This window comes from Pseudopodoces humilis, chromosome 3 (genome assembly GCF_049639895.1).
Source record: "Pseudopodoces humilis isolate 2021_Gansu_Grassland_sample_001 chromosome 3, ASM4963989v1, whole genome shotgun sequence".
Classification (NCBI taxonomy): domain Eukaryota; kingdom Metazoa; phylum Chordata; class Aves; order Passeriformes; family Paridae; genus Pseudopodoces; species Pseudopodoces humilis.
Window position 1 is genome coordinate 9,190,924 of NC_142202.1, and position 15,377 is coordinate 9,206,300.

Genomic DNA, 15,377 nt, shown 5'->3' on the forward strand with positions numbered 1-15,377 from the left:
TGTGTGAATCAAACCATTCATTTCAGGGCAGAACAAATGGTATTGTCTTCTGTTCAAGTCACAAAGCACTTCCCTATAATTCTATCTACCTTAATCAGACAAACTGGGGATTAAAAAAAAGGACTAATCTGCTTGTTGGCCATAATTGCATTTCCTCTGCAAATATTAAATTAGAACAATAGCAGTGGCTTTTGTAATAAATTTACTTTTAAATGTTTTTCATGTGAATGAGAGAAATGTGTGTTGCCTGCCTAGAGCTTAGAAGAAGTGAGGAGCATTTTCCCAAAAATGCTCTTTTTTCCTCTTAAAAAAAAATAATCAAGAACAAAAACCTTAGAAAACCCCAACAAAACAAAGAAGTTGTAAAGTAGGTGGCCAGATTTGTAGGTGGTGGTAGAAAATCTGAATAAAATAATTAAACTTTAATTAGAATTTATCCAACTTTTATCTCTTTGTTGAAATATTACAGGGATCTCTTTATGCATAATAATGCCTAACAAGTGCTAATAATGTCTGGCTAGAGGCAGCTGGGACTCAATCTAAGGCTTAGCTCAGCTCTCATTAAAGACAAGTAATCATTCCACCTTTTCCATGGATCTCACAAAGCTTCATGGGTTTCAAATGGCAAATCACTATGGCTCTGACAACCACCTCAGAAGACTTCAGAAAACCTGTATGCAAAGCTGACATGTGAACATCTCCGGGCTCTGGTCCAAGAGGACATCTCCCTGCTCTAGTATTCCTCCAGATTTCTCCTCAGGGGTTCAGTTAGAAAGTGAGAAGCCAAAAACACAACCATGGAGTCAGATAGGCTTCTTGGAAACCACCACATTGATGGTTTTGTAAGATTCACATTCCAGGGCATAATACCAGTCACAATTCGTAAGTCATAAACAGGCAGATCCTTCAAATTATGCTTTTCTTTTGGTGCTTGCAATTCTTGTGGATTTTATCCCCTTGTTTATTTGTTCTGGGAGTTTAATGCTTGAAACTAACCAATCTACACTTACAACATTAGATGTTTTTCCCTGGATTTGTGAAGTTTTGTGTATGCACCTCAGGACAGACTCCACCCTTTGGATATATATAAGCTATTAATGGAAAAGCTGTATCAAACCCACTTAGATGGCAAACCCAGGCCTCCAATTCTGAGACCAGCACACTGCTTGGATGGGCTGTGTGGCAAATCTAAAATTACCCTGAACTTACCAGCCTGGCTGCCTATTGGAAAGCATTTCCTAATGATTACTCTCAATCCTTCTCCATGGAACAAAATCAGTTGGCTTGGCAGAAGGGCAGCAGGTGTGTCTGTCAGCCCTTCCACCCCACCACTGCATAACCTCCAATCCAGGCTCTCTCAAAGACCCTTTAGAGCTCAGTACCTGTGCAGAGGGCTTGGAGAAATGCCAGCAGGGAAAGGGTTAAATGCTGACAATCAGTGACACCAGCATGCCAGCAAAGGGCAGGGTCTGGGAAAGTGGAACCAAACACCAAACTGCACAATTCCCATCCAGGGGCATTTCCAAAGGAGTCTTTGCTCAGGTGGAACAGCCTGGTCCCACTGTTCAGGTGGAACAGGATGTCCCACTGCCTGTGCAAGGCTGATCCAAATAAAAGCCCAGGTGTTCTCCAGACAAAGATGAAAACATGGATTCTGTTTGGGGTGGTGTTTATTTTAGTTTGAGAAGCTACACAAAGAGAGAACAAATATACATTTCCATGAGAGAAGGGAAAAAAAAAAGAGTATCCCATTGTGTCACCCTCCTAATACAGCCAACCATCCCAACCCGAGCCACAGGACTGGCTGCTCCCCAGGTAGGCAGAGAGCTCTTACTCCAAAGGGTACAGCACACAACAAACATCTGTAACATCTGCCCCAGGGTCACACACCCCCAGACACAGCAGTATGGTCTTTTTTTTGCATATGTGCACGTACATCTGTTTTTGGGAGACAACAGAAAGGCTGATGCAGAGTCACATGGGTGAAACCCACAGCTTTAAAAGAGGAACAGCTACTGATGCACAAAAGGATCAACACACCCACATGGCACAGACACTTCCTCAATGGAGTGGTTACTCTAAGCACAAGGTTCTGACCTGAAGGCAGATACCTTTGTATCAGTGATACTGGATTGTACTGGAGTGGATGACAGTGAATTTCAGAGTTCATCTTTCTTTTTATTGAAGTAATTAATCAAATGGTTTAGCATATAAAAATACAATAATCCTCCCTCCTAATTAGAGCAATTTGTGTTCAGGTAGAAATAAAAGCACACACACACATACACACTGCAGGATTGCTGCCAGAGAGCTCACAGGATAAAGAAAAGAAAACCATTTTCCTTGTCTCACACTAGGGCATCACATTCTCCCTCCTGTCTCCAGGGATAATGGAGTCTTTCAGCTTTGGTGCATAGTAATATTGAAAGCCAAACAGCAACTTGGAATTTGTCCTGAAGAGAACCAGGACAAGGCACCTTTAAGGACAGTAAGGCAGAAGGGGACTCCTCATGTGCAGGGGTGGTCCTGCTATCCCTGAATCTGAGGGATTAATCAAAATCTAATCAAAGTCTTCACCCTCATGGAGCGTGAGTCAGTCTCAGTTTGCTGTAACCAAGAAGCAGTTCAGGAGCAGAGGTTTGCTCAGCTACTTGCAGTGCTACACATGGTCTCCATCCCATACAGCACCACCTTACGAGAGTGCAGCCAGGATAGTAACTGAGGATGTCTAAATAAGACTGCGTTCTTAAAAGAATGGAATTCTCATGGATGGCAAACACATCACCTCCACAGTGGCCTTCAGGGAAGACAAGTCAACAGAATATCTGCTGTGGAGCAGAGCAAGGAGGCAGTGATGGCTGGGCCCCCTTGGTCATAATTATTTGACTAATTTAGCGTAAAATGTCATTAAAGTATTGCTTTAATGAAGCAGGGTCTGTTCAGTCCAGACACTCTCCAAAGCTGAAACCACATCTCTGTCCCCTCCTAAAGGACAGGAAACACTCCCTGTCCTCACATGGGGCCAGAATATCTTTAAGTTTGATCTATGTACTATAGGAGCCTGATCCTGCTGGGATCTGGGCAGACTCCAAGGAACACAACAGTCTCTGCAGGAGGGATATGGAGAAGGTAAACTGAACAAAACACGAGGAAGCTGCCTTCTGCATCAACACCAACCACTAGGAAAACGCTTTTTTATTAGAGGCACCACATCATAAGAATAAGTAAAATACCTTTAGTTACAGCAAAGAAGTTTTAAAAGCATTGCTTTACTGCTGCTTTGCTGATAATGATCATCTTTAAAGGCCCAGACCATTCCTCTATGCTGCTATGGAGGTATCTCCATCAGAAATCCAGAAACCATGGAAAGCTCAGGAAATTACATCAATGCACATCAGTGAAGGCTCTGCCTGTCCTTTTAGTGGCATTCCTTCTGGTTCTTAAAAAGCTACAATCCAAACCAGTTAATATCTGGAGTATTTTTTTATGGTTAAGCACAACTCTTTCTGTGGGATTCAGATGTATAAACAATTCCTTGAGAGTAGAGAGAGTAGAGAGTAGAGTTCCCATTTCTTTCTGCAACATGTAACTACAATTAAGTTGCACGCACATGCCATATGCAGTTTAGTTTCAGTTACTAAATACATGCTTGGCAAGGAAGAGCATTACTTTCTCAGTGTTGTTTTACCAGAAAGAGCAAGTGAAAACTATCCTAAGGAACATCTAATACCAAATTTCTTGGTCTCTGTGGCTTAAAACCACACCATTAACTTTGCATTACAACAGAGTTGGCTCAAAATCCATTTCTCCGTGCCGGGTCCTGTTGGTAGCCCTGCTTGCCTTGCAAGCAACATTTGTGGCCTTGGGAGACAAGTATAAATGTTTCTTGAGTAGGGTTTTACATAAGGGCTGTTGGCCTGTTGAAATGTCCACAGTCCTCACCTCCTGCTGGCACCAAGATCTGAGGTTAAATACAAATGAGATTTTATAACTGTTAAGGATGATGCATCTGCTGACACTGAGATATAATTTGATAAGTAACCACACTGTGAACTCTTGAATAAAAGATTTTTTTTCTTTTCCTCTTAAAATCCATACAGAATCAAATATATTTATAAACCCTCAGATGTGGATTTTTTTTAGGAGGTGATAATTGTTAGCTAACAATGAACCTGGCTTTGGGACTCAGAATCTGCTCCTAGCTAGCTTGGCAACTTTTCATGTGACTCAAGAGAGAGTTCTTTCACCTTTTTCTGTATTCATTCACTTGTGCAGCTGTGAACTGATGCCTGCTGGTCACAAATGTCTGTAAAGACCCCATGCAGAGAACAAATTCTGTGTTAACATTAACTTCCCAAGACAGTGCTCAGATGTGAAGACCTACGGGAGCCAAATAAGGCTCTTGATCACTTATTGTCAGAGTTAAAATATTCAGGGGCAACTGTCTCAATGTGTTGCCCAATGCCTGGAAAAAGTTTTAGATCATTTGTCAAACCCTCTTCCCTCCTGCCAGAAACTGAAGCAGCAAGTGAGCATGGCTTTCATCAATATGCTCCCACAGATAACAAGTTGGTCTTTGTCCTCGGAGAATAATGGTCTCCATGCATTTATCTGAGGAGCATTTGTCCTAGCTATCCTGCAAGGAGGAATGTGGGTCAATCCCTGATCCAGAACTGTACTGCTGTTCCTCTGGTCATGGCCAGCAGCCAGCAGCAGCTTATCAGAGCTCCACGCTGGCCCTCTGTATGCTGCCTTGTTGCACTTCAGAAACTTCAGCACTCCTGCCTCTCCCTGCAAATCCCGCCCAAGCAGCAGGCAGGGATTTGCGTTGTCTCTGCTACATGCCAGACAAATGCCTGCAGCCTCTTTGATCCTGTCCATATCAAGATGCCAAGGAAAGATGCTTCTTTATCCTCTTGCTTACCCTGTCTTCTGTGACGGTGCTCCTGCAGCCTTCCAGCCCTTCCTTCTTTTTCTCCACCTTTGTCACTCATACTGACAACAAGACAACTTGTTCTTTGAGTTGAAAAGCTCTTTCTCCCACTGAAACTAGTCAGGAACTAAGCTGTCAAGACTCCCAGTTTAGATGTTGAATCCATGGTGATGTCTGGTAATTTACCTGAGCCTAAGCTTTCATGGCATGGCAGGTGGAGATGGAAGGAGGCAGAAGATAGAACAGGGCACTGTGTTGTCCTTGACTAAGTCACATCCATTTTCTGAACTGCACCTCACACTGACACTAGCTCCCCTGCTCCCCCTGAATTACCCAGAAAATGCATCCACCTGATCTCCTTTCCATCAGTCATTCCTCCTCTAGCACAATGCAACTCTGCATACTTTCATTATTTGATTCCTTTCAGATTTTTGAGAAGTTCATTACTCTTCAAGCTTTACTGCTCTGTGTCTTAAGAGTGCTTTCTAAACATTGCAACTATCTTCCACACTATGGCCTGTGAGAGACACGTAAATATCTGTAAACTTGATTTACAGAAAAGGAAGCACAGGTATAGGACTAATGCAATCTGCCTAATTCTGTGCTGTTCATCTGTCACCAGATCAGTCATTACAGGCAGCTCTGTGATCATGAACTGCCAAGGCTCTGTCAAATCAATCTAGATGTGACAATTTTTCTTTGGTGAGAGTTTGTATGTTGGTCTTTTGACTTGGTACCTGAGGCCCACTGCTCACTGCCTGGGGGAGGGTCAGGATTAAAAATTATCATTTCCAACAGGATGATCCTTTACAGTGGCTGCAGAAATGCATTGTGTTAGCAGAGGACCAGAGTGCAGATTTAGCCCGGACTGTTGACCAATGCTGCAAATGTTTGCAGAAGAGGTGGTGGTTTTGTCCCTTTTGCAAGCTCTTGAGGACACAATCTACAACATGTGGCTGGGTGCTCAGTCACAGAGATTACAGGGACTTTGACTTGACTGAAAGAAGAACTGCCTAAATACCTCAGATTTCATTGTTCTTGCTGCAAGATAAAGAGGAACCACAGGAGAATAGGAATGGTGACACTGGGTCATGTCCACATCTGGCACCAGCCACAGCAAATGCCCAGGGAAGAGTATGGGAACAGAGCAAGCACCAGGAAAACCTTCCTACCCCTCACACCCTCCTCTCCAATCTCTCACCATCTCTAGCTCAGGGCCATCGCCTCCTCAGGACTAACCAGAAAAGACAAAGCAGAGATTGTTTCACCAATTGATGTGGTACTTTGGCTGGCTCCACATCTCTGATATCCGAAGGACACAGTCCTGTTTGTCACATCCCAGCAGGGGAAGCCCTGGGATTGGCTCTAGCCCATTCTCAACACAAAAGCCATCCTGACTGCAAGGGACGTCCCCAGAAGAGTTTGAAGTTCTTTGCAATTACCAAGTCCTGTAGTGCAATTACCAACACCAAGACTCAGCTAAAGCTTGTAGGAATACAAGATCTTTACTGAAAATACCCAAGAAGAGTCAAGTCCTGGCACCTTCCACTGCCCACTACAGTTTTTCAGGCTACAGCCACATCTCAAAGCACAGAACACGCACCTTTCTCAATGGGAGTGACAGATATTGCTCTGCACTCTCAGAGCAACTCTGAATTACCAAGGCTCACGAACCTCTGCTGAGTTCAGGACAGGAGCAAGGCAGAATGCAAAATTGAGCTCTCAAAACTCTCTGCACTCTTCCATTTATTCCTGAGGCACTGAAACATAAAAAGAGCATAGAGTATTCCAGGAAACAGGATGACATCAAGCAGTGATGAAGCATGGAGTGAAATGTCATTCCTACAGAAGAAATAAAAGATGGTTCAAAATGGTCAAAGAAACTTCACTGAAAAAAGGCTTGCAAACTCTTCAATATTTCATAGAAATGTAGAATCCACTGAGTTGGAAGAGACCCATGAGGATCATCGAGTCTAACTCCTGGCCTTGCACAGGACACCCCAAGAAACATACCATGGGATTTCTGTGTCTTTCTCTCAAAAGAGGGTAGGACGTGAGCTGAGGAGAGAACTTGTTCCTTCCAGAAAAAAGACAAAAACAACGAAAAATCCAACCTAAAATCAAATAGAAAAGTAGTGTTTTGTATTTCTTCTATTTAAGAGGAACTTCTTTCCTGTGTCAGGAGAACAGAAATGTATGTCCAGTCAAGAGACACTGGAGTAAAGTACCACACTCGGCAACAGATTTGTGGAGTGCCTGGCTAAGAGCAGAGCAGAGCAGGTACCCCTGGCTGCACCTGCAAGGCTCCTGGAGTCTTTTCAGCTCATAGCCTCCTGGAACAGGAAGCTCCCAGTGTAACACATTTACACTGCAGGTCAAGAACAGCATCTCAAATGCATATTCCTCAACTGCCCTCTCATTTTTCTCTCAGTGGCCTTTCTTGAAGACCCTGACCATTTAAAGCAAATGGCAAGTCTTCTATTTCATCAGGCTTTCCACTAGGATGCACATTGTTACAGTGGCAGTTGTTGGAATGTGTCATTTTTCACAGTCTGAAAGAAAGAGGGCAATATTGGATCTCTCATATTCCTTCCTTAAGAAAAAAATCCAGGTAGAGAGTTCTAGAATGCATCACAGCTATTGTGAGGAATGGGAACAACACAAAAAAAATAAGAAATGTAAATTCTGACACAAATGATAAAAAAAATGGCCAACAAGATATTCTGACAAGCAGCACCCTGCTTCCATAGATCCCTCTTGTTCTGCACAAACAACAAAAGAACTGGCATATTTTTAAGTCTAAAGTAGAGCTTCTGTAAGACTACAGATTTCTGGCAGGTTAAGAGCTGAATACTCATGGTTCATATAAATCCTATGATATCTGTTTCCAAGAGAAGGAATGTCAGATTTCCTTGATTAAATTCCTGCTATGAGAATGATCAGACCTCCTTAAATCCAACTGCTCTAACAAGCTTTACCTGGGACTAGACATTCACATTGATGCATAACATGGCAATCCACTAGTGGGGACTGGAGAAGTGTTCAGTGAAGACTCTGAGCTTTTGCATTGCTATTGGAAAACACCAATACTGGGGTATTTGCTTTAATTTTCCATTTCCTGGGATCCCCTGTCAGGAACAATGTGCCACAGCCTATAGGATGCTGCTACAAGGAAAAGGCACGCTCTGGCTGCAGCACCAAAGGGAAGAAGGATCATACGGCAATGCCAAAGTGCTGCCTTGCAAGGAAGCCCAGCCTTTGGGTTTGCCCAGGGCAGTGCTTTTACCTGTGGGTAAAAAAAATAAAAAAATAAAAGTTTAGATTTGTTCTTCTCTGAAATGGTGCTGTGATGCTTCATGAATTGTTATTTTAGTGCTGCCCTCAAGTCCTGATCCTAGCTGCATGTGTCACAGCGAGGGAGAGAATCACAGAACCACAGAAGGTTGAGGGGTTGGAAAGTACTTTAAATATCACTCAGTTCCAATCCCCCTGACATGTGCAGGGACAGACCAGGTTACTCAAGGCCTTATCCAGCCTGGCTTTGAACACTGTCAGGGTTGGGGTATCCACAACCTCCCTGGGCAGCCTGTTCCAGTGTCTCACCACCCCCACAGTAAAAAAAAAATTAATATCTAGCCTAAATTTCATCTCTTAGTTTGTACCCACTGCTCTTTGTCCCATCACTACAGTTCTTGATAAAGCCCCTCTCTGGCTTCCCTGTAGGTCCGTTCAGATACTGGAAGGTTGCAGTGCAACCTTCTCTTCTCTGGGCTGAACAGCCCCCACTCTGTCAGCCTGCATTTGCAGTGGATGTGGTCCCATCCTCTTCGTGGCCCTCCTCTGGACTTGCTCCAACAGTTCCATGTCCTTACGCCGGGAACACCGGAACTGTAGATAGTATTCCAGGGGGTCTCACAAAAGCACAGGAGCTAAACATCTGATGAGGGATAAAATCCAACTACAGAACACAGCCCACAGGGGACAGTCAGGATTTTCAGCTTCCTTGAGACATCCATATACTATTTTAAAATCAAAGTACCTGGTGTTTTGGTGCATTTAGATATTTCAAAGAGATATTTAGACTTAAAAATGTGCTTTTGGTTTCCTGAGTTGAAAGGAGTCGGGATGATTCTAACAGGAAGAAATGCAAAGTTGATCTGTTGGGCAAAAGACATCCCTACAGAATTGTGTTTGTCTCCTTCCATTTTGAAGGTAAGCCAAGGAATGACCACATTTTGTGGACATGATTAAAAATAAACTGGTTAAAAAGAAACTCCACCTGCAGTTTCCCAGTGGGCTGACTAATCCTTTCCTACTTGGATTGTCTGCATGGCTCCAGTGCACAGCCAGTCATGATGCACTCACTGCACTCTCCTTCAGGGGTGGACACATCTCTGAGCATCTTTCTGCAAAATTCATTGTGTCCCTTTACCAGAAGGGATGCTTTGCAAAGGAAGGTTTGCTGCTATGCAATTGGAATTGCCTCTTCCTAGTGCTGATACCTTTCCAAGACAGATTCCTCTGAAGCAAGACAGGAGCAAGAAAAAGGAGACTTTAGCATTACTTTATATCAAAGCTAAGAGTAAATATATATTGTTGAATTAAGTGTGGAGATGGACCATATGCAATCTCTCGTTGAAGTAGCCAAGGGAAAACAGCACAAGTCCAAGCAAATCTTGGCCTGTGCAGTCATAATTTTTTAACTAGTAGCATCCAAAGAGCCAATATAAATCAACAGGATCTTTGCAATGAGTTTGCCAGACTCTATTCAGATTTGGGATGTAAATTCAAGGACACTGTAAAGGCAAAAAAGGAGGAATAAGAATCCAGAAGCATGTGTCTGAGCCTTAAGCAAAGGTTACCATCTGCCATTAAAGCATTAACCCGGCTCAGCACTACCCACAACTACTAAAAGTAAATTGCTGCCAGAAGAACATTTATGGCAGGACTAAACTCCTAGCAGGAACAGGTAGCCAGCTCCCACACAGAGATCACTGGGATTATAAACTCACCTCTTCTCTTCCCTTTTCAAGCCAAGACTCAGACTTGCCCGTCATTAGTTTCCACATGATGTGTGTTCAGAATTTTTCCTCCCCTATTCAATTTAGCTGGAAGAGAGTATGACTAAAACTGTTTGGATAGACCCATTAAATAAACATGAACAAGACAGGGTGTGCTAACAGAGGATCATGTGTTTTCATGAAGGGAACTGACGTCTGCATTTATGGATGGTGTCACAGGCAAACCTCTTTCAGACATACTAAGGCTGGAACAGACTCTACATTTTTTTCAGCCCCAAAGGGTTTACTTGAACAAAATTAGTGCTTCCTCTGGATTTTTTCCTTAACAGCTTGGTTAGAGGAAAGGAGGAAACCAATCCTTGATCTGCATGAACATCTCTGTTTGGTCCCACAGTTTGGGAGTTATTCACCAAAAGGTAGGAAAGCTGCTATGAGCTGCAATGAAATGGGAGAATGAAACAGGTCCCTATAAGCTATTAATTTAGGTATGAAACAAAAAAAAAAAACCATTAAAAATAGAAAACAGCTGGTTTTAAGGACATGTTCAATGTTTTTAATGGATCAGAGAACATGAGAGGAAGGGGAGTGGGAGAAAAATGTTGCTTCATATCATGGCTGTAATGGTCAGTGTTTCCAGGCTAGAAAACAAATTTAAGCAACATTTTTACCCACTCTGGAGTTTCTAGACTGCTTCTCCATTCAAACAGCAGCAAAAATAAGCTTACTAATTTTTCCCTACAATAAGCACATACTGGGTATGTCTACCTTCCTACCTTCAACCCATCTGAGCCATCACTAATGGAAGTCTTGTTACACCAGAAGCCTCAATGGCAGTTCTCACATACATGTACACAAGTGTGCACGCGCAACACGTATACATGTACACACACAAACTATCAAAATATTATTATAAAGCGAGTGTTTCTTCTCAGAACCCCTTCTCTGTCCACCCCACCTCCCTCCCCTTCCCCAGGCCAGCATATTTCAAAACAGACTGGAACTGAGCACTTCCAAGAGCCATCCAGCCCCTGGTTGCACTGCAAACGTCTGGGTGCGTTGGTAAGTCCCTGGGCCACTTTTAGGACTGGTCTTGACGAGCGGCCTCGAGTTCACAATACTGATTCCTTGGATTCAGGGTCTGCTGTGCTGCTTGTGTTGGAGACTGGGTTTTTGTGGGTTACCAAAGGTGACGTTTCCGCTTCAGACTTGCTGTTAGCAACTGCTTCTACGGTGACTTCCTTTAGCTCCTGCTCTCTCTCTTTCTTGTCTTTTTCGTTCAGGTAATTAAGGATGCCCGCTCCCAGGGCATCCCCTTCCACATTGACAACTGTGGTGGTTCGGTCCCTGGTGAAGATCAGAAACAAAAACCAAAGCAGCAGGCTTTTAGTTTTAAGAGAGTTACAACATAGTAAGGGGGGCTGATTCACCCCTGCTGAACCACTAACATTAGTGGAGCTAGACAAGGGAGATGTAGTTATCACAGGTGTTTTCCACAAAAGTCTCATCACTATTTCAGAACTAAAAATGTGTGCCAGAGCAGGTTTAAGGTCTGTCTACAGTCTGTTACTATCAGCTGGTTCTGGTCTCTCTGTGGGTTGCAGCAATGGTACAACTCTTTCTCAGGCATCCTCCTTTTCACAAGTTATCTCCTTCCTCTTCCCTTTCTCCAGGCCAGCATTTTTCAAATGCATGTTCAGAGCAGGAACTTACTTCAGGCTTATCCAGAAAGTGACTCAGAGCACCCAGCTCTCTTTTTTAACTACTGTGACTGGTATCTTAATCCAAGCACCTGCTTAAGGGATCCTTCCAAAAGGAGGTAGAATGACTTGTGTTGTCTGCATTCGTTGCCCATAGCACCTGCCCTAATTTTTGGTCCTACAATACAAAACTAGTGTGCCAGGGGTAATGGAAGAGATTTATGGGTCATAAAAATAAACAATGTTTTTATGTGGCTTTTGAGACTTGCTAGTCATTCTGCAGCCTAACTTTAACAGAGGCTCAACTTGTAGTTGTGGTCCTCTCTGGTAATTAAACAGCTGTCATTAAAGCAAGACACGGGACTCCTTCCCCCTTTTGTTACCACAAGGCTGAGCTCCTTGACTAGAAACTGTTGACCACAGAGGGATGCTACCTATTTTAGAAGGAAGGCAACCAGCACAACATAGGCTGAGAGCAGCCCAAATGAAAGGAAGGGCATGTTTTTCACTCTTGTTTCACTCTTGCCTCAAAGCACTTGCAAGTACTGCTGTGGAATGCCCAGCCACTACTGTACTTCCTTAGAAAGACAAGATAAAAAGGGCTAGCCACTGCTTTGCCAGTATCTCCTGTCCTCTGGAGGTGGCTGATCCCCAGGAGGTTACAGTAAGAAGAAGTGTGATGACCCTAAGGAAGCTGTAGGAATATGTTCCACAGACACATGCTGTATGGGAAGGGAAAGTAATACAGCTGTCACCTTCTCCAGTCTCTGAAATTCAAGGGTATCCTCAGGCATCCTTATTTCCATATCTGCTGTGGGAATCCACCATCTATACAGAGGCTGATGTTTCCAAAAAGCAATGCCGAGGGATTAAGTGCAGTTTAAACCAGGAACTGCCCAGTAACCCATCAACTGGAAACAAATTACCTAAGCAGGATTCACTTGACCCAATCTGACCTCTTACTTCTTTCCCAGAAGACAAAAAGGAAAGGTGGTAATACTGTCTACTAAACTTGTGGCTCTCAGCAGCATGTTCCAGCCACAACATCGGTCACAGCAGTGACAAGTGCCACAAATCCTCCATGCTCCTGCCCTGCCAATGGACAGCACCCCTCTATGACATCTGTTTTAGTGCTTTCATCAATCTTGAAACTATATAAGAAATCAAACAATAGCTGACAAGAGCTTCTGATGGAAACTGCTTCCCACATGTGACCAACGAAACTTTCCACAACTGATATTCAAGAGTCAAAGTCCTTTGTCTTCCTCTGCCCTTCTACTGGCCAATTAATTTCCAGCAATATCAATATCTTCTAAACTGACTTTTAACAACTGTTCTGATGGGAATTGAAGCCAAGAAGAAATACATTTCTACAAAGGCTGAATAAAAAAAGCTGAAGAAGGATTTTAGCATACTGACTGCTTTAACTGGGAAGACACCACCTTTATCATTCCCCATTAAGAGTTACCTGTCCTGTAGACAGACATCTTAGAGGGTCTTATTTTCTACTGGGTTTTATTTTATACTGGGTCATATCTGTCTGTTCACCATGTTTCCAGCTAAACATGCTACAAGGATGCTGCAGTGAGGTAGATGTCCACATAACAAGTGGAAGAAACTGCCTCAAGTTGCACCAGGGGAGGTTTAGATTGGATATTATAAAAACATTTTCCATGGAAAGGATTGTAAAGCATTTGAACAGACTGCCTAGGGAAGTGGTAGAGCCCCCATGACGTTGGCTTAATGGTGAGCATGGTGGTGGTGCCACACTGGACTTGACAATCTGAATGTTTTTTTCCAGCCTTAGGCATTCTGTAATTCCATGTTTCTGTGCCTTACAACAGCAGGTATTTGAGGCCTGCAGTACTCACACGATCCAGTCCACAGCCAGGATGAGGGACAGGTCGTTGGTGGGCAGCCCGATGGCCTCCAGGATGATGGCGATGGTGAGGACGCCTCCGGCAGGGACTCCAGCCGCTCCCACGCTGGACGCCGTGGCCGTCACGCTGCAAATCAACGTCCATGCCTGGTTAGAGGAGCTCCCAGCTCCCTGCTGCACTCTGTCACGTGCTTCCCCACCATGGGAATTGCAAACAAACACTCCAGCATGGGACACATGGAGCATTTGCTTCCCAGGCAAACCTTTTCCTGCCTGCTGATGCAAAGGGTACAGAGGACAGGGGCTCAGCAGGGATCCGCAGCAGTTACCGTGGCAATGGCTCTGGGTTCAACACCAGGACTGCCTTTTCAGGATAAGAAACAACCAACACAACTGGATCCTGCTGCCTTACTAACATTCCCAGCTCCAGTAGGCTGAGTGACTTACACCTCCTGACCCCACATGTATAAAGGCAAACTCTGCCATGCAGGGCACAGCACCTTCTCTGGGTCTTGTTTGCATCCCAACACAGACCCTAAGTCAGGTGCTGGAAACCTGCAGTGCATGTCCTCAACCCACCTTTTTGTGTGCAGGTGTCTGCAACTGAGCTTTTCTCGGGCTATCACTGCATCATCCTCAGACCTACCTTCACACCTGATTCACTGAGAGTACCTGAAAAGCTAATTTGGCTACCTATCAAAAAAACCTCAATGCCTCAGCCCTGCCTTAAACAGACATACTGGGAAACACAATCAAGAAGGAAATAAAACCTGGCCAGGCAGGGTTAAAAAATGCCAGGAATCAGCCCTAGGAAGCATCTGGTGGACACAGCTGTGGCTGCTGGGCACAGTGAGGAGCCACTCCAGTGAGGAGAACTGCTTGTAGCATCTTAATTTAAGGGATTTTGAGGAGAGAAATTAAGATAACAACAGTTCATGGGATATGGGACAGAAAAGGATATTCCAAGCATAGAGGGGAGAGAGTCTTAGAGAAGGAGGTAGGAATGAGGTGGTGGAAGGGATAATGGAGCAAAGCAGTTAGGAGGGGAACAACAAGAGATCTGATCAGGAAAGCCAGCAATGTGATGGTAGGAAGGACAGAGGTGAGCAGGAACAGAGTCTTTAGTACGAAATAGATGCATAAAGAACCAAGGAGCTGGCAGGAGAATTTTCTAAGACATCCAGAGGGTGAATCAGGGGTTGCTTTCTGGGCAGCACAGAATGCCTCAATTACCCAGCCTAATGGTGACTGGAGGATGGAGGAGTGAGATGCTTAAGGAAGGAGAGGAATTTCATGTGAAAAAGAGCTTTAAACAGCTCAAAGACTGTTTCAGAATTCAATTACCCCTCCCAGGTTCCATCTTTTATTAAATTGAGACTCTTGGCAAATCTTGTAAAGGTTTAAAGACTCCATCCTTTAATCACCCTATAATTATGTTACATAGCAGTTTGTAAGCTTTAGATCAGAGATCTGGAATGCTAACTGTTAGTTATTAATGGAGAGACCACAGCTTGAATGTGTCTGGGGGCCAGAAGGATGTGGTTGCAAGCAACTTACAGAATTGTGAAGATCTGCCCAGGGTTGAGGTCGACATTGTTCAGCTGAGCAATAAACACAGCTGCCATGCACTGGAAAATAGCAGCACCATCCATGTTTACAGTGGCCCCAATGGGAAGGATAAACCTGCTGATCCTCTTGTCGACTCCGTTGTTCTCCTCAATACACTTGATCATGGACGGGAGTGTGGCTGAGCTGGAAACAGAACAGGGAGAAATGAAACACAGAGCACCAGGGTGTTCTGAATGCCCCAGCACTGTCTCATGGCTTTCATGTTTCTAGCATGCTGC

At 44.0% G+C, this 15,377-nt stretch overlaps 1 protein-coding gene across 2 annotated transcripts in view; it reads right to left on the reverse strand.

Moving 5' to 3' along the window:
- Positions 1-1,652: 1,652 nt before the first annotated feature.
- The window catches only part of SLC1A4 (solute carrier family 1 member 4), a 33,565-nt gene continuing 19,840 nt past the window's right edge, over positions 1,653-15,377 (reverse strand). For both annotated transcript variants that reach the window (XM_005525405.3, XM_088052544.1), the window contains exons 6-8: positions 15,088-15,282; positions 13,523-13,657; positions 1,653-11,298 (exon numbers count right to left, since the gene is read on the reverse strand). In XM_005525405.3, coding sequence (XP_005525462.3) covers positions 11,064-11,298; positions 13,523-13,657; positions 15,088-15,282 — 565 coding nt within the window. In that variant the 3' untranslated portion in view covers positions 1,653-11,063. The remainder of the gene's footprint in view (positions 11,299-13,522; positions 13,658-15,087; positions 15,283-15,377) is intronic.